The 25,859-nt window shown below is 40.5% G+C and overlaps 1 protein-coding gene across 3 annotated transcripts in view; it reads right to left on the bottom strand.

The window, feature by feature from the left end:
* Positions 1 to 25,859, bottom strand: part of MYO5B (myosin VB) — a 251,727-nt gene that overhangs the window by 133,799 nt on the left and 92,069 nt on the right. For all 3 annotated transcript variants that reach the window (XM_063295830.1, XM_063295833.1, XM_063295832.1), the window contains exon 5: positions 4,065 to 4,221. In XM_063295830.1, the coding sequence (XP_063151900.1) occupies positions 4,065 to 4,221 (157 nt within the window). The remainder of the gene's footprint in view (positions 1 to 4,064; positions 4,222 to 25,859) is intronic.

The following is a 25,859-nucleotide window of genomic DNA, read 5'->3' as shown; positions in this document are numbered from 1 at the left end:
AAGGTAATGGCAACCCACCCCAGCATTCTTGCCGTGAAAACTAAATGGATCAGTACAACCAGAGATATGTCGGTATACCATCGGAAGATGAGACCCCCAGGTCGGAAGATGCTCAAAATGCTACTGGGGAAGAACAGAGGATGAGTTCAACTAGCCCCAGACGTGATGACGCAGCTAGCTCAAAGCCGAAAGGACGGCTAGCGGCCGACGGTGCTGGTGGTGAACGGCGAATCCGATGTTCTAAGGATCAACAGACCATTGGAGCCTAGAATGTAAGATCTATGAGCCAGGGCAAATTGGATGTGGTTATAGGTGAGATGTCAAGATTAAAGATAGACATTTTGGGCGTCAGCGAACTGAAATGGACTGGAATGGGCCACTTCACATCAAATGACCACCAGATCTACTACTGTGGACAAGAGGACCACAGAAGAAATGGAGTAGCCTTCATAATTAATAGTAAAGTGGGTAAAACAGTGCTTGGATACAATCCAAAAGACGATAGAATGATCTCAATTCGAATTCAGGGCAAGCCATCTAACATCACAGTGATCTAAATATACGCCCCAACCACAGATGCTGAAGAAGCTGAAGTAGAGCAGTTCTATAAGAATCTGCAGCACCTACTGGACAACAGGCCTAAAAGAGATGTTATTTTCATCACAGGAGACTGGAATGCTAAGGTGGGCAGTCAAATGACACCTGAAAGTACAGGTAAGCATGGCCTGGGAGAACAAAACGAAGCAGGACATAGGCTGATAGAATTTTGCCAAGACAACTCACTCTGCAAAACAAACACTCTCTTCCAACAACCTAAGAGACGGCTTTATACATGGACTTCACCAGATGGACAACACCGAAATCAGAGTGACTACATCCTTTGCAGCCAAAGGTGGCGGACGTCTATATGGTCGGTAAAAACAAGACCTGGAGCTGACTGTAGTTCAGATCACGAACTTCTTCTTGCACAAGGTGGCAAGAATATACAGAAGACCTGTATAGGAAGGATAACAATATCGGGGATAGCTTTGACGGTGTGGTCAGTGAGCTAGAGCCAGACATCCTGAAGAGTGAGGTTGAATGGGCCTTAAGAAGCATTGCTAATAACAAGGCAGCAGGAGACGACGGCATCCCAGCTGAACTGTTCAAAATCTTGCAAGATGATGCTGTCAAGATAATGCATGCTATATGCCAGAAAATTTGGAAAGCACAAGAATGGCCATCAGATTGGAAAAAATCAACTTATATCCCCATACCAAAAAAGGGGAACACTAAAGAATGTTCAAACTATCGAACAGTGGCACTCATTTCACATGCCAGTAAGGTAATGCTCAAGATCCTGCAAGGTAGACTTCGGCAATTCATGGAGCGAGAATTGCCAGATGTACAAGCTGGGTTTTGAAAAGGCAGAGGAACTAGGGACCAAATTGCCAATATCCACTGGAGAATGGAAAAAGCCAGGGAGTTTCAGAAAAACATCTATTTCTGTTTTATTGACTATTCTAAAGCCTTTGACTGTGTGGACCATAACAAATTGTGGCAAGTTCTTAGTGGTATGGGGATACCAAGTCATCTTGTCTGCCTCCTGAAGAATCTGTATAATGACCAAGTAGCAACATTAGAACAGACCAGGGAACAACGGACTGGATTAAGATTGGGAAAGGAGTACGGCAGGGCTATATCCTCTCACCCTACCTATTCAACTTGTACGCAGAACACATCATGCGACATGCTGGGCTTGAGGAATCCAAGGCTGGGGTTAAAATTGCTGGAAGAAACATTAACAATCTCAGATATGCAGATGATACCATTTTGATGGCTGAAAGCGAAGAGGAACTGAGGAGCCTTATGATGAAGGTAAAAGAAGGAAGTGCAAAAGCTGGCTTGCAGCTAAACCTCAAAAAAACCAAGATTATGGCAACCAGCTTGATTGATAACTGGCAAATAGAGGGAGAAAATGTAGAAGCAGTGAAAGAGTTTGTATTTCTAGGTGCAAGGATTACTGCAGATGCTGACTGCAGTCAGGAAATCGGAAGACGCTTAATCCTTGGGAGAAGAGCAATGACAAATCTCGATAAAATAGTTAAGAGCAGAGACATCACACTGACAACAAAGGTCCGCATAGTTAAACCAATGGTGTTCCCCGTAGTAACATATGGCTGCGAGAGCTGGACCATAAGGAAGGCTGAGAGAAGGAAGATCGATGCTTTTGAACTGTGGTGTTGGAGGAAAATTCTGAGAGTGCCTTGGACTGCAAGAAGATCAAACCAGTCCATCCTCCAAGAAATAAAGCCAGACTGCTCACTTGAGGGAACGATATTAAAGGCAAAACTGAAATACTTTGGCCACATAATGAGAAGACAGGACACCCTGGATCAGATGCTGATGCTAGGGAGAGTGGAAGGCAAAAGGAAGAGGGGCCGACCAAGGGCAAGGTGGATGGATGATATTCTAGAGGTGACGGACTCGTCCCTGGGGGAGCTGGGGGTGTTGACAACCGACAGGAAGCTCTGGCGTGGGCTGGTCCATGAAGTCACGAAGAGTCGGAAGCAACTAAATAAACAAACAACAACAAGGCTGAAGTACATGGTGATTCCCTATTGCTATTTCAAGTACAGAAAGCAGCTGGAGGAAGAACTGAATCTGACTGCAGCACTGGTAGCATGGCAGAGTTCTCCACCAAGGCTAAGGTGGCAGGTGAATTTAGAGGGGGAAGTACTGCTTGGGTGGTTTGCTATGGAACAGCCAGAGGTCTAAGGGAAAGTTCAGTAGTGCTGATGCCCTCACCTGCATCTGCCACCTGAGGCTGCCACCCTACTCAGCCTTATAGTAGGACCAGGTCCAAAAGAGAATCTCAGGTAGTCTAGTTATTAATGTTATTGCTAAAGCTACATTGACAAGGTCCCTCACCACAAAAGAAAAGGTTTTTTGCCACTGGCTTTTTTGGAGATTTTTTTTAAACCTCTTGCTCTAGCCTAAAGCCCTGGGATTTCCTGGTTGTCTCTCATATAAGCACTAACCGGGTTTGACTGTACTCAGTTTTTCAAGACCAGGGACCTGAACACTATTAGGATAGAACGGGACAGTGTTGACAAAAAGTCCAGTTCACAAACACTTGAAGCTGAAGTTGCCAAACAGAAGGCAGTACAAAGAAACACCAATCTATACAAGATTATCTTGAACCAAGTGAACATGGTGGCTGTCGAAGGGACACAGCACTAAGAAGCATTATCCATGTTCCATGCTGACAGGTGAATTCCAGAACAGAAGTCTAAGCTTATTTACCCCAGAAAGTGGTATAAGAGAGTTCACAGTGAAATTCCTACTGACTCTACCATGCAAACACACCTGCTCATCTCAGTGACGTTGGAGATTTCACCACAAAGTAGCTCATTCATTTTAAAACTTTTTCAAACATACTTACTTTCTCCAATAAAAATGGAGACTGTTTAGATACCTCTGTCCCCAGTACTAGATCTTTGTGGATTGCATTTTATAGCAGGAATGGATAAATACAGATATATCAAGTCAGCAGCACAGCAAGGAAACATGCAACACAGCATTACCTAGCCAGGTGTATTCAGGTATCCAGTGATAATATCATACAATATTTACATGTGCTAGAATACTGGCATGACTTCCATACTAACATGGGTCTTATCTGCAGTAGTGACATATTGCATTGACATAGAGTTGTTGTGTACGAGATGGGCAGCAAATTTAATAATAAATAAATTCATTTAACTTTTAGGGGAGAATGTGGAGGGTCACTAAAACCAAACTACTGATTCACTGTGGAAACAAGAGATAGCATGACAAGAAACCATGTTTTGGGGTTAACTTTTGAGGAAGTAAACCTCTGTATTTCACTCTACAACAGATGCTGAGTTAACTCTGCTGACAACAACTGGAAAGCCCGTACTTCAGAGTCCATGCATGAAGTGTTTGGGAACTGCAGGCATAAACGTATCCGGCAGATATCAAGTTGAGGGAGGTTGACTTGCATTGGGAAAAGCTAGCCTAAATATTGCCAGTGTGACCACCACCCGCCCCCAAGTCCTTACCTCCATGATAGGACTGGAAGCCAAGACCTTCTCCTCAATATTGGATTCACTGGAGGACCCTCCAACCGATGCAAAGAATCGCATGGCGTATTTGGCTGAGACTGTTTTTCCCGCACCGGATTCCCCACTAACGATAATGGACTGGTTCTTTTCATCCCTAGACAAAGAAGGAAGAGGCGGCGGCAGAGGTTATTCAACATTTCTCTTTATTCTTGCCAACTTTGCCATTACTGCTTCACATGGCCTAGCCCTCTTTCCCATTCCCTGTTCATGGAAAGGGATAGCACAATTTGACTTGGTGCAGATTCGATTCCTCCCATCCCAAGAATCTCTACTTTATTTAAAATTCGTTTATTGTTGCTTTAGAGGGTCCTGCATACCAACCTTAAATCATCATTTAATTTTTTCCTTGTAGTGATTATGCATTATCCTAAGAGATTTAGGGCTTCCACAAGAACCTTCCAGCCAAATACTAAATCGTTACACCTTTATAAACAACAGTACTGAGTCTGCCGCTCACAGCATTCAAGCTTCCTTATTGTAGGCTATCACTTCTGCCCAAGAGGGATAGAAAGCCAATTATTCTTAATGACCTGACATGGCAAACAGCTTTGTAAGTAGCAATCCAAAACCTCCACTCCCCTTTCACTGCAGACATAGAGTCTTCTTCACCATCGTTGCTGTCTAAACAGATCTTCCTTCACCCCAGTTTTCCATTTGGGGATGTGGAACATGGAAAGCCCTTCTGAATTTAGAGGACATCTCAACTAATGAACAGACTTACAGAGGAGGACCAGGTTTTACAATAATTACAGCCAGGGAAGAAAACCACCAATTACCAAAGTCTCTTGCTTGTTCACAACAAAAACATTTTGAAAAATTAATGCCAAAGATACTAAAATAAAAACTTTACCCCAAAAAAGGCTTGTTTTAAAAGGCATGTTTTGAAGAACTTTTTAAAAGCCAACAAAAAGGCAATCCTGTCCATTCATCAAGGAATACTTTCCAAGGCCTGTGACAGCTACGGAGAAAAACTCATCACGAGGTCCCACAAGGTGGGGGTGTAGTGGATTTTGTATTTGGGGTTTTATTTCTGTAAGCCACCCAGAGCTGTGAGTGAGTTGGGTGGCCATATAAATTTAATTAATTAACTAACTAACTAAAAGGTAGTGTCTTCCTTTTGTGAGCTCAACCCCTAAAGACTATAGGAACACACCCACATTGTTTTCTTGGCAATAATATGGAAAGGTTACCACTGCATCATTCCACGATGTTTCCATTTACTTCCCAATCTAGTCCATAGGTCTTGGCTTTCTTGAGCTCCCAACCAAGTTCTAATCAAGGCCAACCATGATTAGTCAAGGTCAGCTGAATGCCTGTACCTAGCAAGTCCACACGGATTATAGACTAACCTTCTCAAATGATCTCAAAACATGGGGGAGATTGTATAGACCAGAGTTTCTTAAAGTGTGCTCCCAGAACCCCTGGGGGTCCCCCAGGACCTCTCAGGGGTCTGCAAAATCAAAATTATTTGCCAGCCTGTTGAAAAATAATACAATATTAAAATCCCATCCAACAATTGTGAGAAGCAGTACCAGCAGCAAATGCATTGATTGTAATTTTAAATATGGTACATATCAATAAATATAGCCCATACGAACAAAAGCTCTTTTGGGGTCCTCCATAATTTTTAAAAGCGGGAAGGGGTCCTGAGAGAAAAAGGTTTAAGAAACACTGGTACAGAAGAAGATATCTCTCAGGAAACAAAGATGCCAGCCACATAAGGCTTTAAAGATGATAATGACCATTTTGTATCTCTTTTGGAAAGAAATGGGTAGCAGGTTTCAGCTACTCAGTACTCCATACAGACTAATTCCTGTGTACTCCAGAAAACTTTTAATCAGAGATAAACCAAGTTTTCATAAGGTCAAAATGCAGGATCTGAGAATGTCCTATAAATAATCCTACTGCTATTTGTTTTGTATCTTTTGAGTATGATTTTAGGTTTTCTTTTTTTTACAAAAATGAAAAAACTCTGCACAATATATTCCTAACCAATTAGGAATCACATTGGGAACATCTTCACTGATTTGCTCTACATTGCCAGTGTGATCTGACTATGTGGTAGCATCTCTGTAAGCTAATGAAGCCCATGCCCTCTGAATATACAAGGATGGGATGTGTCTGAACTAGACTGCTAGTTCAGTGAACTAGATTGCTATTCCTAATTTTGCTGTGCTTTGTTATTGGTTCTGTGGAATTCAGCTCGTTATATCCAGCCACTCGCACGTTAATAGTATTAGTGATGTAAAGTATCAAATACATTTCTGTCCTAAGGGTGGCATACCACTGTCCCTCAGAAAAGGCCTGCCTGCCTGCCTTCCTCCTGGAGTCTTCCAGAAATCTTATCTGCAGCTATTTAATCCAAAAGACCTTAAGATCAGACTATGTGGTCAATTTCATTCTGACCTAAGTTGTGAAGGTCATGTTCATGGAACCTCCATTGCTCCCACCAATGGTGTCACCCTTGCAGATTCAGAGGGTGAAATCAAGACTCCAAGTGAGTAGGGGGAGACTTAGCCCTCCGCCCTTCATTTGCAGTGGTTCTATCCAGGAATCAGCATTTTTAAAAAAAATTAACAAAGGTACATAGGAAAAATATGAAGATAAATAGAAAAAAAAAAGCCCAGCTGGCTTGCCACATAAAGGTAGTGAGATATTCATTAACATGAAGATGTCTAGCAAACAATCAAAGGTTAACTGTGACATCTGATGTAGCATTAGAATGTTTAGAAACTTGTTTAGAATCAGCGTTGGTTAATGGGTTGTCTGAACATGTCTTACATTTCCAGTCATTGAAGAGTGTATGTGTCTGTAGAATCTAAATACAAGCCTTAGGGTATCATTGCCTTTAATTCCTCCATGCCCCTTTGTTTAATTTTCAAACTCAAGAATAAGCAAACATGTGACTATATTTAATCTGTAGGACATAGCTCAGAGTTTGGTTTAGGATTGGCCAACATTTGTGATATCTTATTTATTCACGTTTATAAACTTCTCCATACCCCAGTATTTTGATTGATGACCGCTGTGAAGAATGGAAGACCAGCAAGTAGACCAGTCCGTTGAATCTCTCCGGGAAAGGAGAGAACGGGAGATCACCCACACGTGCTCTGAATGGCAGCTCCTCACAAGGAGACCATAAAACAGTGGTCTCCCACAGGTCTGAGCACCAGAAGCCAAGGAAGATAACATCTTTGCTCTCAGCAGCAGCGGAGCCCTTAATAAGGATACTTAGCCAGCTGAACTCACTTTCTAATCACATTCGGAAATGTTCAATTTAATCACTTCATAGATATTAGAGACCTTCAAAGCTGTGAGCTTAATTTGACACCTGGTAAGTTTTATCTTCTTCAGATTTAAGAAATTTTAAACACAGACATAAGAATTTAAAATAATATACAATTGGCAAAAAGTAAACAAAAAGGACTTTGCTTTAAGAAAGTTTTAAACAGATGGGGAGACTAGAGAGATTTGGAATATTGTAAGATTTTAAAAACAAGTATATAGTTAATTAATATACTTGTGGGAAATGACTGAAACAGAATTAAACCCATATTAGGAACTGAGGCTTGATGAAGGTTGCAACTGGACACTAGAAGGAACTAAAGGACCAGGCAGAAAATAGTTAAAATGGCTAAGCTGGCTATAACTTTTTCTTATCTTACAGAGCTTTTTGAAACATGGACTGGGATATTAATAACTAATATCTCAGAAAGGATACAGATTTCAGTGGATAAACTTTTAGAAGATGAGACAAACTTTTAACAAGTTTTACCTGACATAGACATTAAAGAGTTCAAAGACATGGAAGACAACAATATTGAGATTACCAAAATGGGAATACAAAAGACAAATCAAGAAAAGGATCTGGACATGGAACAGCTGCGACAAGAAATTCTGGATAATGCCTCTTTATGGGATTGACAAAGTAGGCTGGTGAAAGCTTTGAAGACTCCTTTTAAATGCCAAAGAGTAATCAAACATCAAATCCTGCAACGCCACAGGAATGATTTAAAGGTCAAGATCGTACAGAACAAAAAGAAGAAATATAAAGTTGGACTATTTGACCATGGACTATTTGTTTGATATTTCTGGTAATTCCTAACGGACTTTTTGCTGAACTAGGACTGAAAAGATGCTGATTTCTGGATTGTGTATAGATAAAAGTTAGGCTATGGGGAGGGTTTTTTATTTGTAACTTTAAAAGTGGGTGAAAAGTTACTATATTAGCTTACGCTAGGTATGATGAAGATTGGAAGCCACTTCTTTATTATTGTCTTTGTTGTCTTTTTTTCTCTTTTCCTTTTCTCTTTTCTTTCTTCTGCATCCTCTGAACTTTTTTCTTTTCTTTTAGTTTAGTTTGTATTAGTTTTTACTACATTTATTTAAAAGTTCAATAAAATTATTATATAAAAAAAAGATACATGTTCTGCAAATCTCAACCAATCTCTTACTCAAGGGGAGGAGAAAGGATGTGATTAAAGCCTGCAAATAAGCAACAAAACCCAATTTGTTATTTTATGGACACGACAGTGAGGAAATATGGGGCTATTGTATCTCAAGTTAAAGATACCTGTTGATGTAAATTTCAGAATACTATTCAAGCAGAATAGCCCCCCTCTTCTCTCCAAGTAAACAGGGGAGGTCTGGTCATTTCAAAATATAAATAAAATGGAATTGAGCAAATCTGTTCTCCTCCATCTTCTCAAAATGAAATGATGGCGGTGGATTCAGGAAATTAAGGGAGGTGCTTTTGCACATATAACAGCTACTAAGTCTGTTTGGGAACAGTCAGTGGAAGAGCCACGTTCTCAGGATTGAGTTCCAACAATTCCATACAGGTCTTCCATTCTCTGCTCTTCTCCCAGGGGGACTGAGGAAGACCCTCTTAGTCATGAGAAATCATTTCAAATGTTCATGATGCATACCATTTACAGGACTCAACTTTCCTCAGTTTTTGTTTTTCTTTAAGCCACACCATCTAGACCAGCGTTTCTCAACCTCAGCAACTTTAAGACGTGTGGACTTCAACTTCCAGAATTCCCCAGCCAGCCATGAAGTTGAAGTCCACACATCTTAAAGTTGCTGAGGTTGAGAAACGCTGGTCTAGACCATCAAAAAGGCACTTGAATGCAGGCTGAAAGCTTTGCTAATAAACCTAAGTGGCAACTGATTCTTCCTGAACAAAGCAAGGAACCAGCTGGTGAAGTTCTTGTGCCAAAAAAAGTCCACTTGCTCATACTAATTTCCATTGCTGCTATAAGCCGGTAGCCTTATATCAACCCTTCAAGAACTGAGAGAACCTTTCCAGATGTCTGCAGTTTAATTAGTGCCACAGGCCATGGATAGGCTAATCACAAAGGTTAATGATACTTCTTTGTATTCCTATCCTTATGTGCTTAAGCTTTTTCTCACAAAACCAATGGCTCCATTCCCTTGCTCTAGCCTTTCATTCATCCGGCAAAGAATTTTGCAAAAATGACATCATCCATCAACTGTCAGATCCCCAAACATTCACTGAAAATAAAGGTAGGTTTCTATCTTCAACTTTAGTTTAGGTTTAGCCTATTTTCTTCTAAAAAGCACTGGTGGACTAGGGCAAGGAAGATTAGATTTGGGAATGACCAGACAACAGCCCACTTTTTGTTTGTTCATGACTGAGAGCTGCAGATGGCTAAAACAAACTCCTTACTGGCCACTCGCAGTTCGAATTCGTGTGGCGGGGTGAGCTCCCGTTGCTAGTCCCAGCTCCTGCTCACCTAGCAGTTCGAAAAAATGCAAATGTGAGTAGATCAATAGGTACCGCTTCGGCGGGAAGGTAACGGTGTTCCGAGTCGTCATGCTGGCCACATGACCCAGAAAATGTCTACGGACAATGCCGGCTCCAAGGCTTAGAAACGGAGATGACCCCCTAGAGTCGGACAGGACTGGACTTTACGTCAAGGGAAACTTTTACCTTTACCTTTACCTTGTTCTGCATTTGTCCTATTTCATGCACTGAATTCTCAAAGGAGTCCAGATGTCACCATCTTCCCTTTTTAACCTTCACATAATTTTCATTGCCCATTCTGTATTGTTTTTCATACTTAATTCTGATTTGGATTAGAAAGATGGAGTAGCTGCAAAATACTATAGTATCTTAATTATCATGGGCTTGCCAAGAAATTATTTTTTGGTTATGTAATATTACAGGTGGCCCTCGACTTACGACCATTCATTTAACTATGGTCCAGAGTTACGATGGCCTCGGAATGGGTGTTTTATGGCCTGTAAAGCACTTTCAAGCATTGCAAAATGTCGCACCCCCACCCGCACAGTCACATGATCATATTTCGGGCACTTGGCAACCGGCTTGCATTTACGACCATTGCAGCATCCCATGATCACGTTTTGAGACTTTTTTGCCATTTTCCAACCAAAAACGCCCAGTGGATTTGCTTAATGACCACAGTGATTTGCTTAACAACCACCGCAAAAATGGTCGTAAAATCAGGTCCATGGTGAATCAACTTATGACCACAATGACTTACAATGGAAATTCCAGACCCAATTGTGATCATAAGTCAAGGACTACTGAATATTCCAATACAAGAGATCCCCATTAAGGAAAAGATGGCAGGAACTTACCGAAGACTTCTGCAACTGTTCTTGTGTCTGAGACCTCACTTTTCTTGCCCTCCAACTACGGGGCTAACATACTCAGGGAAAGCAAAGATTTGACAAATGAGACTATGGGATATAACCAGCTATTTCTGCTGGTTCTAAATGGATCGTGCTTACAGTAATTAATTTGTTTCACGTTAAGGAACTAGGTATTCCTCATTTGTCTATGTGAGTGCTTAGTATTTTAGACTACACTGAGAAAATTCAGGCCACCTCTTCTAAAGACCTCCCATAAGGACCTCCTGTAAGAACACTCAAAACATCAACACAAAATTTGTCATGATAAGGATGGCCACCAACTCTACTATTATATCTGTTCAGTTTGGTGACTGATTTCTTAAGTGGGTAGCATCAGCTGAAGGAAGCAGGGGCAGCCACCACAAGGTATAATTGTGAATGTTACTATTCCACAAAGTTATTTTGGTTTTCTAATTTCATTTTATCCTAATCATAATGCTCAGAGGCAGGAGAGTCCTCAGGTTATGGTTAAAAAAAAAAAAGCTGAATTTCGGTTTTATCCAAGCAGTCCTTTTTCCTTCGAAACTCGGTGAAAAGATGACAAAAAGGCCACAGCAGCTCATGGACAACCAGTGTTCTTTCAGAAGCAGCACAGCTTCTGAGGGTCTGTCACATTTGCCAAAATAAGCTAGCCTCTGGAAACTGAGACAAATGATCAGTGCTATAAACTCTCTGGCTCAATGAATCTATAATTGTTAACTTTATAATACAGTTCTACATTTTGTATATAACATGGAAGTTATCTCTAACAGTACAGTCACATTTTAAAGACATATTGGTCTTTGTAATGCTATATTAACCAATTTAGGACAGTAAACAAAAATAGGACAGTAATGGGATAAACCCCTATCAGTTAAGTAAGTGTTCCCTCATATTACCCTTCCAACATAATGAAGCTATTACCCAAGATTTTTAAAGAAATTTTCTCAGGTGTCCAGTAAATGTGGGGGAAAAATGCATTAATGCCATCTTAAGACCATATGACACATACTGTATTTAACATTCTTTAAGATCCTTAGCCATGGATGTGTTTCCCTTTTGAAACTAGCTAAACCTTTTGCAAAAATAAAAGATCTCCAAAATTCTCACATGGAATTCCTGCCTTTTTATCTGAGTTCTCAAAGGAGAAGACTCCAGCAAATCATGTGTGAAACTTTCTTTTAAAAATTAATTTAGTCTGGCTGTTTTTTAAATAGACACAAAAAAGGATTAATAATGGCAATTATCTATCTATCTATCTATCTATCTATCTATCTATCTATCTATCTATCTATCTATCTATCTATCTCATTTATCCCCGCCTATCTCCTCCCGTCGGAGGCCTGTGGGCGGTTTACAACAAGTGATTAAAACCATCAGAATAATACAAAAAATAAAATACTATAAAAATACTATAAATAAAAATAAAAATAAAGAATAAAAAATAAAAAATCCAAGCGATGAAAGATCTAAAACAGTCCAAGTGTGGGAGGAGTGGTCTATAACAACCATCCCCATGTAGCTCTATTCCCCTCTCCACCCCAAGCGAGGCGGCAGAACCAGGTCTTCAGACTCCGCCGAAAGGCCAGGAGCGATGGGGCCAATCTCACCTCCGGGGGCAGCATGTTCCACAGGGTGGGAGCTACTGTGGAGAAGGCCCGCTTCCTGGACCCCGCCAGATGAAATTCTTTTACAGACGGGGTCCGTAGCATGCCTTCTCCGCACGATCGGGTAGGACAGGTTGATGTAATGGGGAAGAGGCGTGGAACCCTATGGAACCAAAGTATTCAGGAAAAGCAATATATTGCCACATATCAGTTACTGGTACAAGGTAATAGGATTGAGGCTACCATCATAATGTCAGATTTGAAGATAAAGATAATTTACATCTCAAAAAACAAAATATATTATTTGGAATGATACTGAAGGAAAGAATACTGGGTCAAAACTGACAGCTGCAAAATAAAAATAATCCATTGTGTAACAATAGGTGTACGAAAGGAAATGCCTGGCATTACCACAAGTTATGTAAAGAGAATTAGCTTGAATCTGTCCTGTAATACAGCTGCCAAAAAACAAAAAACAAAAAAACGTTAATATGTTCATTCATTCATCCATCCAGCTTTCTCATCAGGGAATGTAACTCCAGGCTGCTAACTTTAAAAGTAAAATTGAATTAAATAATTTAATTGAAGTGCATTAATAAGAGAGACAGCAGTCATCTATCACTAGCCTGGGCCACCTTAACTGAACTATAGTTTCAATTTCCAAAGTATCTTTTCTGCTTTTCCTACAGGAATCAGGCCATATCCCAGGGACAGTACTGCTTCCTCCTCCTCCTCCTCCTCCTCCTCCTCCTCCTCCTCCTTTTTAAAGACATAGAGAAATTGGAATGGGTTCAAAAACAAGACAATGTCAATTATTAGCAGCATGGAAACCAAGTCCCATAAGGTAAGGCAGGAGAAACATTTACATGATTGCAGAAAACAGCTGTTCTGGATTAATGTTTTGCAGGGTGACTTCCATCCTAAACCACCACTGAATCAGATTCTAAGAAATTAAACAAAAAGGCTTCCGGTGGTTAACCATTATTTATTATGAGCCTCAGGGACACTTCACATGTGACCAGAAGATAGACAATCACCTCTTACGTGGACTTTAGCTCTGTATTTCCTCCACTGAGCAGGAAGGATTGGACCTGATGACCCCCAAGATCCCATCCAACTCTATGGTCTGCTTAAACTGAGCAACTGTAGGGGCGCTTTTCTTTGCTAGAACAACAACGGTGGATTACAGGAACTCTTGTCCTAAACCTCTTTGGCAATTATGTTTCTGGGAAAACCCATGCAGCTTGTCACGTGAACACAATTAAGTCTTCACTGATGCACTATTTCATCAGTTCTGCTCATTTGTGCCTTGCAATGAACAGAGTAAAATAAAGTGGGAAGGTCAATATGGCTAAAACTCAGAGTTGCAAGGTAACTGTGCAAAAGGGCAATGCAGCAACTCAGGGTAAAAGGGGAAAACGTGGTTCAGGGTATGTAAGCATGGTCACGCAGGACCTGCCAGCAACTGAAAGCCATGGTGGAGGGCGGGGGGTGGCTAAGGTGCTGGAGCGCAACCAGGAAGACCCAGCTTGAAGTCCATCCTTTGCCCTAGAAGCTCCATAAGCGACTTTGGGCCCGTCCAACCTATCTCTCAGCCCAATCTCATCACAAGATTGTTTTTACAGGGAAACACAGAAGGAAGGCGCATTACATATGCGTTTTGGGGATCCTGGATGAAAGACGGAATATAAATCTGATAAATAAAAATATAAAACTCCTTAATGAAACTGTGTCTTTTCATGGGCTTGCACACAATCCCAGGAGAATAGATGTTTGATTTAAGGAAGTACTGACAAGAGCTAATGTGCACCCACATGCTGCAGAATCATCCTTTCCATTTGAATCTGGATCACTGCACGGACCTGTTGTGCAACAGACTGTGAACGGCTTACGATGTGCACAGAACTTGAAATCGGTGGAATCGCAAGGCAGAATTTGGGGTTTCTTATGTTATGCAAATGGATTAGAGTGCTACAGCCTACTTTCCTTGTACAAACTGTTGGCACTGCATTGAGGACCAAAGGAGAGTTCTCCAAGATGCTGATTGCCTGACATGCAAATTAAACTTGTGAAAAGTAGCCACAGAATATGGCATGCCTGGTTTGTTGTTGTTGTTGTTGTTGTTGTTGTTCTTAGCTGCTCTTCAATCAGACTCACAGACTCAACTATTGCAGTGCAACAAAGCTTTTTTAAAAACTTCCCATGGATCCCTCTCTTACACAAAACCCTCATGGCAAAATCCTCAGCTTAATTCTTCTCTATGATCTGTAGCCCTTTGAATAAGATGTGTCATCCTCTGAATCCTTGGCCATAAAAGCTTATCTCTAGTAAAAGGAAGGTTTCGCAAAAACATTATACAAAGATGGTTTTATTGCTGCTCCTTCCTAGAACTATTAAAAGAAAAGGAAATCAATGTTGTGACGCCTTTTGCTTTGTAAGTTAAAAGGACATGCTTTCTTCAGCAGCACTGAACTTAGCATTTTTACAGGACAGATGATAAAGTGCTCCAAAAGCTTGATGTTGGTGCAAAATCATTTGCTTCTCTTTTTTTGCTCTTTTTTACAGGAGAGTTAGCAACTGCCTGTACCTCTCTTTCTTTCTTAGTTATTCCAGCATGTCGGAAATGACAGGAATAATAGCCTCAGTAATGGAAAAAAATACCAGATACTCTGAAATGGCACCTCTATGTTGCAGCTTGAAAAGCTTTAGACTTACTCAGCTTTGAGAATTATAATACATACCCCACTTCTCTGGGGGGAAAATATGAAAAACACCTGGTCAATTATCTTAAAAGTCACCATCACAGAAAAGGCTTAGTGGCACCTGTACAGTATGTGATTCCAGTTAGATCTCTGAACTTTTGGGTGGCTGGTGAATGGCCACCAGGAAAGAGGAGGACACCATTGTGGCATTACTGCTGATAGAGTCTTCTACTGTCCCTGCCTATTCCATACCTATATGGGAGAGAGAATAGGCCTTCCAATGTTAAGATACAGTCTGGTTCCTATTGGCCAAGATGAACTTCACAATATGGACCTCAGCAAAGAGACCTATCCCAGAATGAGCTCTAAAGTCAAAATGGAAAGGTAGCGCTTGTATTACTGCAACCGTTGTCATGTGAAGTATTTATTCTGCCAAATATGGATGTAGACAGAAGCCTGCTTTGCGGCTCCATCTTCTCAAAACTTGCTAACACAATATAAAACGTACAACATCAACTTAGTGTAAGGTTAAGTGCTTGGAGAGTGTATTCTATAATCAAAGAAACTGTCAAAGAACAGAATTTTCCTAAGTGGCCAAATTACCTGATGATTATGCTTGCCTTATACCTTATCTAACTTTCCCAATCTCCTTTTTAATTATATATAATTCTCATCCTAGAACAGTGTTTCTCAACCTTGGCCGCTTTAAGATATGTGGACTTCAACTCCCAGAATTCCCCAGCTGGCTGGGGAATTCTGGGAGTTGAAGTCCATCCATCTTAAAGTAGACAAGGTTGAGAAACTCTGCCCTAGAGAGTCAGGTCAAATAGTTGTGTTCTTCTGTGGCAGGGCCAAATTCCTGGACTTGCTATACAGTGTTCAATTACTGTGATAAACCCCAAACCAAGTAGGGTCAGAGAATATCAAATCACGTACATTAGGCTTTCCCATTTTGCTCCTTCTGAAAGCCTTGGAGAAAGGTGGGAAGAAGCCAAGCCATATAAGAAAGGGCTAATACCATACCAGTTAAGAAGGAAGAAACCACTCTAGGAAGATTCCTTTGAGATTTTGGGTGGCACCCAGCCAGGGGAAATAGCTATGAGGTATAACTAGAAGGATTAACATTAGTTCTGCTACAATTAGTGTGCCAAGCCTTCTACCAAACAAAGTCTTAACCAAGCTGTGTCAGGATTTCCAAGGCATTTGGGGAAAAGCAGCAGATGGCTGCCACTTTACAGCATCCCCACCACCACCACCACGTTTTATTTAATAGGGAAAAAGTGGGGAGGTTTACAGGTCTGCTTCCCATGCCCTAGTATGTACAACATACTAGGAATTCCTTAACAGGGAAGTCACCTTGGAATTCCATTGCCTGAACATAGACTGTGTAATTAAAAATTCTGCTTAAGAGGAACATAGAAGGTAGGCAGACAAACATTACAAGATGCCAACAAGCCAAATCAGTGGGGATTATTTCCGTACAACTTTCTTCCTACCCATCTTTGGTAAGCAATGAGAGAAACCCTAAATGTCTAACACAACATCTTTATGTGAATCACTAACAGTTTTAACTAAATGGTTTTTATGTGAAACCTGAACCCATACCTGCTGATGGAAAGAACCCTCTGTGATACCTTAAAGCAGTGTTTCTTAAATTTTCCTCTCTCCAGACCTCTTCCCACTTTTAAAAATTATGGAGGATCCCAAAAGAGCTTGTTTGTATGGGTTATATTTATCATTATTTACCTTATTAAAAATTAAAATTGATGCATTCGCTGCCACTACCACTTCTCACGATTGTTTGATGGGATTTTAATATTGCATTATTTTTCAACATAGGCTGGCAAATAATTTTGATTTTGTGGACCCCTGAGAGGATCTTGGGAGACCTCCAGGGGTCCTAGGACCACACTTTAAGAAACACTGTCTTAAAGGAATAATTCAATGGCTTTTCTTCTCTAGATGTAATACATTCAATGTATTAATATTATTGAGATGTCAGATGCAGATCACTAATAGTGTCAATAACCCAATCAGGAATTGGGTTGAAGTCATTTTTCAGATGCAGGATTGTTTTCAAATCTTCCATTCTTTCTAGCTGCCTTTCACAAAATCAGATAAAGACAGCATCTAATGTTGTGGAACAGTAAAAATACTGGAGAAATATACTCCTAGATGACTCACTGATCTGCTCACCTCCCCACTGGAAGAAAAGAAGGTCAGAGAAGCAGCAATAGACTCAAATAAACAATTCTGGAGGAGGACAAAGAGGAAGAGGAAGAGGAGGAGGAAGAGGAAGAAAAGAAACAACAAAAACAACAGACAACATCCTTCTGAAAGCACAAATGCCAACCAATACAAAAATATGGAAGGTTCTCATCCTGACATGGAGCAACACTGGGTAGAAGGGAAACTCCTGCAGTGTTAACAAGAAGCCATATACTTCGAAGGTTGATACTTCTGAGTTCCAAATAGAGCTTTTCTAGGTTTATTTTGGCACACCAATAGCCCTTTTGCTGGACACAGTGTGGCATTTCAAAAATAATTTAGTTAAGATACTTGCTAGGGGCTGCAACAAGAGTTCCTAACATGATGGTGGTCTCTGAATGCAAATCTAACTCAAAGGGAGCCCAGAAGACCTCTTGTGGCTCTCCATCAGGATTAGGCTGAATTCATCCCAATGGGAAAAGCAGGAAGGAAACAGCATGGAATGACTCTGGCTGCTCCATTTTAAGTACCCTCCCTCCTGCTCATATTAAGAAGTTAGAAAGAATTCCAGAAGCCATACTCTACATACTTTTTCTACTGTGTTTCTAATAAGAAGGGTTAAATTCACCAGAGAACCAGCCCTTCCCAAGTGATGGATAATCTTCAAAGGTATCCATGCTTTTCAGCATCAATGTCTGGAACCATTTGTATTCACATTCATTTGCTTGTTTTCTATAGCAGATAATAATCTTCTCAACAAACGGAAGCTAACTCCCCCCCATCATAGATCATGAAAAAGCCCTTACATGGTAAGTATCAAGATTTGTCTCTTGCACCATGTGTCCAAATGTACAAGTGCCACTGCTATCCAACATCCTATGGCAACTATTTTGTGATTGCTCCTTGCCCAGAAGCCATAAGCCCCAAAAGTTAGCACATCCCAATCTAGTTCAAGAACCTGTTTCCCATAATGACCGGCCATGTGCAAAAAGCAGGCTCAGCTACACTCTGGTATGCTAACTCTGAATCAGGCATCAAGGAGAACAATCACTGATAACATTCTCCTTCATGAATTTCTACAGTAACTCTTTCGGAGCTACCTAAGCAGCTGATCCCTGATGGCAGAAAGTTTCGAGTTTGGGTCTCTCTCTGTAAAGCTTCCACCCATTGGTTCTTGTCCTGCCCTCTGGAACCATGGAGAATAAATCCACGTCCTCTTCTCTGTGACTGTCACATGGAAGAGGGTATGGATTTATCCTGCAGAGCATCCAAGGACAGGACAAGAACCAATGGGCAGAAGATTTACAACGGGAGATCCAATCCTAAATGTTCAAGTGTAGCCTTTCAGAACTCTCCAAAGTTACTGCCAAATTCTAATGTTTATTATAAGGAAATAAGGAAATTATTGGAAACCGTGAAGTTATATTAATTGTAGTTAATTTCACTTTAATTAAATTAGCTTTTGTCCAGATTCCATCCATGTTTTTGTTCTTGTTTGGTTTTAGGCATAACTTGACAGCTACTAATGAACAAAACAGAGTGAAATTAAGCTAAGGAATTCATCTGATTCAATGGGATCCATAGTAATATTGTTTTGTTGTCAAGTTTTTTTGGCAGGCTGTCCCACTGCTTAATAGCATTACAGACGCCTAAAACCAAAAGCAATTCTTTTCCAAACATGGCTCTCAGTAAATTTTTCAAGACTTACTGAGAACAAAGGGACAGACTTACAAGAATTCCAGTAATTAGTTACTTCTGAAGCCAGTATATCACCAGAGTATTTTAAGGTGGAGAACTCTTTATTTCCTTCTAACTACCTTCCTTTGAACCAACAAGTGATCAATCTTTTCAAGATAATGGAGGAGCTTATACATGGTTGTGTCCTCAAAGTCACCATGAAACTTCATCAGTCTGAGAATCAATGATTATAATAATTCTGAAACATCTAGAGATGTTAACAGGTAGTCTTTGTACAGTAAGATTTCTATTATTGTGTTGTACAAATGCTTACTTTAACAGACAATTTGCACAAGCAAGTCAGTGACATTTCATCTGCTTGAGTCACCCTTCAGTCCTTACCTCAGTCACTCTTTCAGTTCTTACTTCACCCATAGGGATCATCCCACATCCATTCACTCTCAACAGGAGTATATTAAACATGTACATATTCATCAAGTCCCTTAACTGTAGCTATAGGGCAGAAATTCCTACTGATTCACTGAAGGCAGCCAGGGAATGCAGTAAGGTGATTATATTAACCGCACTATGCATGTTTAGCTTTCAACATCTGTAAACATCCATAACATGTCTAGGCGTAAGTTCCTCTGATCTTTATTTATTTATTTATTTATTTATTAAATTTACAAGGCCACCCAGCTCAAACCAATTCTGAGTGATATACAAGTTAAAAACACATCCAGTACAATTTATTTTATACAATTTTATATTGTGTATTTTATTTGTTTTATCCATTTTATTGTAAGCCACCCAGAGTTGTGTATGTGAGATGGGTAGCTATATAAATCAAATCAAATCAAATCAAAAAATAAAAGTATTACAAAGGTGATAACTCAGAGACTACTGTATCCAACACATTAATAAATTCCCACAGAAAGCATATACACCCCTAACTCAGTACCTGGGGAAAGAGACAGGTCTTCAAGGCCTGTTTAAACAAGAACAGGGTTGTTACTCACATTATAGGACAAGAAGGAAGGAAGGACCCAGAACATGCCCATTCTGTTGGATCTTGGACGGACAGAAACAATGGGAGAAAGGTGACCCCTCCGATAGGGGGTCCCTATGCCATAAAGGCAACTTGAATTGCACCTGGAAGCTTACTGGTAACCATTGTGTACCCATAACCACCAGCACCACTGCATTTTCAACCAGCTGCAGCTTCCAACTGGAAGGTACAGCACATTGCAGTGGTACACCCACTAGTTGACTGACATGAGTGACTATGAGAAATGATTCCTGGTCCAAGAAAAGGCAATAATTCAAGGCAATAATAAGGAAAAGGCAATAATTCATTATTCAAGGCAATTAAACAAACTGATTAAGAGCTATCTCAGTATCTTGAAGTTCCTGCCATACTTCTGTTTACTGTGCAGTTAAGATTTTAAAGTAAAAAATTGATAGAAAAAAAGAAGCCCACTGACATAGAAGGCAACAGAAAACATTATCCCTTGGGACTCTTAAAATGTTTCTCGGAGGCACTCCATTCAAATCCATGAAGCCAGGTTGGGTTCAGCTTAACCCAATTTAACCCAGCAGTTTACAGTCTGAACCTGTTGAATTAGTACTCATCAACATTTCTAAAGTTTTAAATGGGCTTGTGAGTGCAGTAAAGAAAGTGAAAAATCACTAGGGCTCAAGTTTATGTTACAAGTTTTATCATGTTACAATACTTCGTTAGCTGTTTCTTGAACAATTGAGCTTTTAACAAAATCATCATAATTTGAATTTCTTTCACCCGCTCTGACTCCAGTGTTAACAGTAAGGAACTCAGTGAGTCTGAGAGATGGTCTCTGAGGGACTAAAGGTTAGTCTTCCACAACTTGGGTTCTTCCAGATACGCTGGATGTAACTCTTGCCATTTATTTATTTTATTTTATTATATATATATATATATATATATATATATATATATATATATATATATTTCAAATTTCAAATTTCAAATTTCCATCACCGCCCATCTCCCCCGAAAAGGGGACTCTGAAAGCATGCTATATTCTAATTTGAGAGAGAAATCCAGAGAAAACCCAGGATTATATCAATCATCTTTTGCACATATGATCTACCTGAAATCCACGCATGTCCCTTGGACACTTTCAATATGGAGCAAGGTACCATCATGGCCACTAAAACTTGCTGAATCCCTCCCTGCTTTGGCCTTTGTTGTTCAGATGGGGAAAAGAAAGGATACTTCCTTCTTAACATAGAACGGAAGGAAAGTTTACTTCTAGAAGAGAAGTAGACCCCCAGCATGGAGGGAAAACGGAGCAAAAAATCAATTCGTGAACCAGGAGGTTTGCAAATGGAAGCAAATGCATGGGTAAAAGGGTATAGCCTAAACTCAAGTGTAGAAATGAAGGAAGGGAGAGATGAATGAATGGAGAGAAGATGGGGTCCCTGACCACTTTTGCTTTTGAACTTTAGATTTGACTGATTTAGTTTGGTCAAGTGGTTAAAGGAACCAGGTTAGAGACCAGGAGACTGTGAGTTCTAGTCCCGCCTTAGGTTTGAAAGCTGGCTGGGTGCCTTTGGGCCAGTCCCTCTCTCTCAGCCCAACCTACCTCACAGGGTTGTTGTTGTGGGGAAAATAGGGGGAGGAAAGAGTATTAGGTATGTTTGCCACCTTGAGTTATTTATAAAAATAATAAAGGCAGCATAAAAAAAAGCTAAAAATCTAAACCATCTCCTGTGCGTGAGTCACAGGTACTACCCCAGAAAGAATAGGACCCTAATCTCTAAAAAGCGACTATTTCTACTCCATTGCTTTGTGCAACAAAATGGAGAAGGGTATTAAAACTCTTTTTTTCCACCTTGAACAATTTACATAATCCTTTCCTTTCATTTTAGGACTACCTGCCTATGTTCTATGGTGCTACTTAAATTGGAAAGATGTGTTTGCATTCCATGGGTTAATTTTATTTATTTTAAAACCAATGAGCTCAATTAGGCATTTGTGAGCTTTAAAGAGAAAACAACAGGCAGCACTCACATGGACTTTCTCTTCACTGTAATTTCATTAATTCCATTTTCATTACAGAGTCATGCACCATATCCTATTACAAACAGCAATTATATTCACATCTAGTCTATGATTTTTAGCTTGCCCTGCATAGGAAGAGTTGAAGGCATTTTATTCTAAAACCCATTGTTCTCAAAAGCTGCAGTATCACCACCCCCTTTACTGTAACAGAAGATCCCAACCTGCAGTATCTTGACTAGACCATGCCCTCCAATCCCTTCCATGGGGAAAAAAAAAAAGAAACACTGTGCCTTTTGCTAATCTAAGTGTATCACAGGGATATGTGTTTGAGAAGTTTCTTGCTTCTATAGAAATCCATTCTGCAGGCATGTGCATAAAATAGGAAATACGTTTTGTTTTGAATTTATTAGAAAGTTCTGTATCGGTTCGTTCCAGCAACGGAACTTGAAACAACTCGAGTTTCAAGATGACCTCAATATAAAACTCTCAGAACACATGTTTTGTTGCAGGCTCAAAATACTTGAAAAACCCTGTTCCAAGGCCCAAACCTTTCAGGGTTAAATGTTTGCACATCCCTACTTAAAATTCATGACAAATCATGCATTTCTTGCCCCGGGTCCTTTTTGCAAGCCCTGCTACCTACTACTTTCTTGCCAAGATGGCATTTTCTCTTTATATCTGGCCATTTTCTCTCTATCCCCTCCAAATGTTGCTCCTGAATTTTGCATAAAATACCTCTGCCATTCCTCTAAAAAAGCCATTTTCCTCTGAAAATGTTCTGCAGGCAAAGCACCTGCTGCGCTATCCTGCATCTGAACATGGGCTTCTAGATTTAGCACAGGAACTACTGTTTACCCACATTAAAAACTTTTTATACCAGCATAAATTAGTCCATCTAGTCCAGATTGGGTAGAAGGCAACACTTCCCTCCCAGTCAGTAGAAAAAAATTGACACCTGCTGGACCATCAATTGAAGGAGAAGATGTCCTCCTTTGTTCATGACCAGAAACTAACTAGGCTAGCAATTGAAATTTACTTCAACATAAGCAATGGATTGAGGTGCTCACCCACACCTTAGCTAACTTGGAGTCCACAGCAGGTAGTGCTTCAGTCACATAGCTGTTCTTTGAACATCTTCCTGCTATTCCTCACCAACTCCACAGCATCCACTGCTGAGTCAATCACTTCATTCTGCCTCGTAGTCTTATATTTAATGTAATTTTGAACAGCTGTCTTCCCTGGTTCACACTGACATAGGGAGCTTGATTGAGTTATCCCATCCTTCAATTTGAGCCTCAGATTATCTATTATCTACAGAATGCTACATCAGGCGTAGATATGCCTACGAAATTGCTCCAGTGACTTTAGCATACCAGTATTTCCTGATGGCTGGGTGCACCAACTCTCATAGTTCTCAGCACTGAGCATGCTGGCTGGAGAATTCTGGGAATTGAAGTCCTCGCAGTTGGAGGTTGCCAAGTTTAAAAGACACCGCTCTAGGCCTTCCCTAGGTAAAGGTAAAGGTTTCCCTTGACGTAAAGTCCAGTCGTGTCCGACTCTAGGGGGCGGTGCTCATCTCCGTTTCTAAGCCATGGAGCCGGCGTTGTCCATAGGACACTTCCGGGTCATGTGGCCAGCATGACTCACGGAACGCCGTTACCTTCCCGCCGAAGCGGTACCAATTAATCTACTCACATTTGCATGTTTTCGAACTGCTTGGTGTGCAGGAGCTGGGACGAGCAACGGGAGCTCACCCCGCCGCGCGGTTTCAAACCGCCGACCTTCCGATCGGCAGCTCAGCGGTTTAACCCGCAGCGCCACCGCGTCCCTAGGCCTTCCCTGCCTTGTCTCAATTTCTCAAAATTGTTCCTGTGCCTGCAGTACATCACACGCACACCACATACCCAGTTGTTGCCAAGCCCAGGTTTCTAACACCTCTCACCAATGGCTATGCCAGCTGGGGATAATGGGAGTAGAGGGTTGATAGTGCTGCTGATGGCATTGCCTGCTGGGCTGTTTAGTGAACAAACTTATTTTACTAACGGTATATTTATTGGTTCTTTGCTTGTCTCTGCCACAGGTTCATAAATATGCTTGCCAGCATGAGATTGTAGACTGTTTTGTTTACTCAGTGAAAGCAACAATAATACATACAATAAATGGGTGGAGACATAGGGAACATCCGTTTATGGTGCACAGTGTTGGAATTTGTACCTTGGCTGGTAAGGCAGTGAAAGCTAGGCATTAAAAAGTACAGGTGGCGTTTACCGATCACTGTTATGAAACCAAAATACCTCACTTTTCTCCCATGACTATCTGCAAGGAATCCACCCTAGAAAATTTTTTTACCCCTATGGCTGGCACATGGACAAGAACAGGTGATGGTGAGGATCTGTGGAGGAGAGCTTGGGCTTAGTCCATATCCAGGAATTGATGATGCAGGGAATTCCCATTCAATGCCAATTTTTTCACCACCAATCCCATTGATCGGATTGTGCACCATTTGGTTGTGTCAACTCTTAGCTACCACAGAGACAGACCAGGACAATCTCTCCCCAACCTGGTCCTTCAGATCTTCCAACAGGGCACCCATAACCACTGTAACTGAGTCCATCCACCTTGCTACTGGTTGTTCTCTTTCTTTTCCTCTTTCCCAGCATTATAGATTTCTCTGAAGAATACCTGGCCATATTAGCTTAATAACAGACAGGTAAGAACCTACCTATGCCCATAGGTCTGCTGTAACCATGTTAGATTCACACCCTAATTTTTTTAAAATTCTCCTTTAATTTTATTGTTTATGTACTATAAACTGCCAAATATCACCTGGTTAGGAGGAACTGCCCTGATACAACCTTTTCTTTCTCATACATATGCACATTCTTTTATCTTGGGTTGGTATGACACTAATTATAGAGGCTGGAAAGAGCAGCATTCAAAATAGCTCAGTCATGTAATTTTAAAAGTTATATATGTTTTATTACACAAAGATTTGAAATGTACTGTAATTTGTGTTCTCAGAGCTTTTGAACCTGGGGCTTCTATAAAAGAATTGTTAGCATTTGTTAGTGTTAAACAAATTGCTGTTCTCAAAGGCCTTCATCACGCATAATGTTAAATTATTACATGGTTGGCTTATTTCTGGTCTGTCTGATGTGTGAAGCTACTTTTAATGGCAAATGTGGATGAGCATTACTTCCAGGGCCACATGAAATCTTCAAATCCTTGGGCATGGGCTCCTGAACCCTTCTCAAAATGGCTATCAAACTGGAATGTGGAAAATGATAGATGGAGCAATTATTAAATACAGGCGAAATAAGCATATGAATGGTATTCAATTTATATTTAAATTAAACCAGACTTAATTTTTGCTCTAGGTTGCCTACTCTGGGGGGACTGCAGCTCCAGGCTCGCTATCGCTTGAAGATCATTCCAAGGTCAGCCTAAGAAAGCTTCAGCACCCTGTCTTATGTTTTAATTTTATGTATGAATGTCTCTGATTTATTTAACAAACTGTGATTAAAATAACCCTGGCTTAATGTCACTTTTGAATAAGGCCTCATAATACCAATTTCTTACTGGATTTAGATAAACTTGGACTCAAAAAACAGCTGTCAGCTTTAACAGTGGTGAGTTTGTGTATGACTAGTCAAGGACCAGAGTTCCAACCACCAACTTTGCATGCTGAGAGTCCCGGATCCAACTATCGAGCTTAAAGGACCAGGAAAAATCTCTAGTTTTCTTTCTGGGATGTACAATTTTTTGAGCATAAAACATCATGGAACAGTTGATGTTGAACATTTTGGTTTAAGCATTTAAGCTCAAAACTGAGCAA

The sequence above is a fragment of the Candoia aspera genome, chromosome 2 (genome assembly GCF_035149785.1).
Source record: "Candoia aspera isolate rCanAsp1 chromosome 2, rCanAsp1.hap2, whole genome shotgun sequence".
Classification (NCBI taxonomy): domain Eukaryota; kingdom Metazoa; phylum Chordata; class Lepidosauria; order Squamata; family Boidae; genus Candoia; species Candoia aspera.
Note: the sequence above shows the minus strand (reverse complement) of the source record. Positions and strands in the feature narration are given on the sequence as shown.